This window comes from Phyllobates terribilis, unplaced genomic scaffold, assembly GCF_046119375.1.
Source record: "Phyllobates terribilis strain yellow unplaced genomic scaffold, ASM4611937v1 Scaffold_3259__1_contigs__length_84513, whole genome shotgun sequence".
NCBI classification, from domain to species: domain Eukaryota; kingdom Metazoa; phylum Chordata; class Amphibia; order Anura; family Dendrobatidae; genus Phyllobates; species Phyllobates terribilis.
This window is the reverse complement of record NW_027366013.1, coordinates 52,096-54,998: the sequence shown is the minus strand read 5'-3', so window position 1 is coordinate 54,998 and position 2,903 is coordinate 52,096. Positions and strand designations below refer to the sequence as shown.

The 2,903-nt window shown below is 33.7% G+C and overlaps 1 protein-coding gene across 1 annotated transcript; it reads left to right on the top strand.

The window, feature by feature from the left end:
* Nucleotides 1-547: 547 nt before the first annotated feature.
* LOC141247750 (uncharacterized) lies at nt 548-1,759 on the top strand. Its single transcript, XM_073669265.1, has 3 exons — nt 548-649; nt 1,185-1,239; nt 1,380-1,759. Exons 1-3 carry the CDS (start codon nt 548-550, stop codon nt 1,757-1,759), a joined length of 537 nt encoding a protein of 178 aa, XP_073525366.1.
* Nucleotides 1,760-2,903: the final 1,144 nt, after the last annotated feature.

Genomic DNA, 2,903 nt, shown 5'->3' with positions numbered 1-2,903 from the left:
AATATTTATTAGAGCACAAATAATCGTTTTTTAGTAGAAAATCACTATCAAAGAACATTGAAGCCTAAGCAAGATGTTGCTAATTTGATGCGTGGGTTATTTGCCTTTACGGCTGGTATAATGTCAGTATTGTAACACCCATCTTAATGATGAATTATCAAGCCTCTCTCTCCCAATAATTCTTCTCTAAGCAAATACTGGATATGATTTTGCACATCTTAGCATTGTTTTTACATTACTTTATCTCATTGCTTTCATTCAAAACTGATCATCTTTTTTCACTTTACCTTGTACATCACCACATAATCAAATGATTTAACTTGTAACATAATTCATTATTTTTCCTAAAATTGATAATTGTACATGCATTTAAACTAAAGACGATAGCATATGGGCCATGTGGATATAAGACAATAGATTCCCTAATGAATTGCTGTAAATTTTGTCCCTTTACATATATATCTAGCTCTTTCTTTATTTCTTCTTCTTCATCATCTTCATCATCTTGATTTGGGTGACTAGAATTTTGATTTTGATAGAGAAGAAAATGGAGAAGGCGCTAACAACAATGAGCAGCATCAAAGTAGGGAGTTTGTGGATCTCTAAAAAGGCCCAGCAAGAAATTGCCCATCTCCCTGCTGACCTCTCTGTATTTATACTCTAATCTCTTTGCTCTTTAGTTCTTTTCTTTTTCTTACACTTACGGGAGGAAACAAATTTATGAAATTATTGAAAATTTTGATATTTTATGCAATTTGTTCTAATAACATCAAAATCTTATTGCCAATGCAATTTATTCTGACTAACAATAAAATTGATTGCCAACCTTTTCACAAAACCATTCCGGCCATGCATCTAACTATGATGGAGCTGGATCGCCAATTGCTAATAGAAGATATTTGAGTATTAGTCTATACCGAAGAAGTGTCCGATTATTTGCATTTTGCGTGTATACGATAGTGAATTTGAGAAGTTATTTTTTCAGTAGATACCGAAATAATTGTAATGAAATTTCATGACAGCATTGGGCCCGTTTTAATCAGGCGTCTTAATTTGAAATGAATATTGGGCTTCTTTATTTGGGCTATAACTTATAGCTTGTAGTCCCTTACAAAATCACTTGCTTTAAACATGAAAATTTATATGACTGTATGTAACAAAGGGAATTGTTGTTGAAATTACAGTCGATAACAAGCACAGTAGAAAAAAAGGCAAAATGGGTCTTCAGCAAGCTCAAAGGTACACTGATATAATACATTATGAGTTAATCTTCATTACATGAACTAGCTAGTAATTTTGTTAGTTTGTTATTATAACTCATTCCAACATCAAAATAAAGATACTGCTTTGCTTGATCTAAGCCTTAATATTCAATCTAGGCAAGACACAAAAGGAGTTGGCAGAATTTCTAAGAGACTACAACCTGCCAGCTGGCATATTTCCGAGTAACATAATAGGTTACGAATTCGACGAGTCGACCTCAAAGCTCGTAGTACACATGTCGTCTCCTTGTGAGTCGAGCTTTAAGGACTCGAGCGTCTTGAGGTATTCGAATCGAGTGAAGGCGACAGTGTCTAGGGGAAAGCTCTCGGGAATTGAAGGGATGAAGACGAAGGTTATCGTTTGGGTGAAGATCACAAGTATATCTCTTGAAACCTATAAATCTGACAAGCTTTGGTTCACTGCTGGTGTCAACAAGTGTAGGGCTAAAGATGTGTATGACTTCCCTAAACTTGCAACTAAAGTGGATGAGTTTTAATTCCAAAAATTGTTGCTTCATTCATCATTGTTTGATCTTGTTTTGTGACATATTGATTGTTTATCATATATGCATACACAATGATTGCAGGTATTTTGTTTTTGTTTTGTAACTTAAATGTTTAAACCATAATCGCTCAAATGCAACTTTAGTCAATCGCTAGACTCTAAAATTCGGAAGTTGATAAAAAAAAATAGCCGTGTTTAAACGGACACCATTTAACCCGTTTAAACTGTGTGAATGCAGGGATAAAATAGAAAATACAAAAGAAAACTGGGTCCATCCCGGTGCCCCATTAAAATGCAAAGAAGAAAAAAAAATCGTGAATAGTACAGGTAAAAAAATCTAATTGATGAAGAAAGTAGTAATGAACTCGACGTATGTCCAATACAATTTAAATTGATCGTATATAACCAAGTTTACAAGTTTAGAAGCATTTGAGCAAGATTACGAGTTTTTTAAACATTTGAGCATTAACAAGCTCATGTAGGCCCAATTAATAAATAAAGTGTTAAATTATTAATGAACTCGACGTAGCCCAAATACAAATTTAGAGATGAGTTCCGGTGAAAACAACCCTTATGGTTGTGAAGTGCGAAGCATGTTGAGTCATTAGATTAGAAAATGGAGGGCTGAGATTAAAAGATGAGTTTTTTAATGAATTCACGCGTTGACATTTTCGTAATTAATGGTGAACTGTTATTTTTATTTTACGTTTTCTGGGTGATTTTTTTTATCCCTTTAGATGTGAACATTAGTGTGTTATATGTGAACATTAGCGTGTTATATGTGTACCCGAGAAAGTTCGCACTTCACACCATAAGGGTTGTTTTCACCGGATCCTTACTCCAATTATTCAACCTATTTGAGTTTGCAATACATGTAAAAAAGTTTTCTTTATACATGTGAAAAATGTTATAATGATAAGAATTCATACAACGGAAACATAATCTATATTATACAGACAATACTCAATTATTAATTAAAGTAACAATTACTATATTATATGTGAAAATTGGAAGGGGAAAGTTTGGATCCATTTACTAAGTGAGCGTATATTGGAAATTTAAAGGAGGCATACACTTAGTCCGGGTAAATGGGTCGAGCGGGTCAGGTCCGGTTTCGGGTTAAATGAGTTGGCAAA

Excerpts from the sequence above, each read along its gene's own strand:
- LOC141247750 (XM_073669265.1), top strand. The coding sequence starts at position 548 with ATGGAGAAGGCGCTAACAACAATGAGCAGCATCAAAGTAGGGAGTTTG. Across the intron at positions 650-1,184 it reads ATCTCCCTGCTGACCTCTCT|TCGATAACAAGCACAGTAGA; the intron begins GTATTTATACTC and ends TTGAAATTACAG. Across the intron at positions 1,240-1,379 it reads GGTCTTCAGCAAGCTCAAAG|GCAAGACACAAAAGGAGTTG; the intron begins GTACACTGATAT and ends TATTCAATCTAG.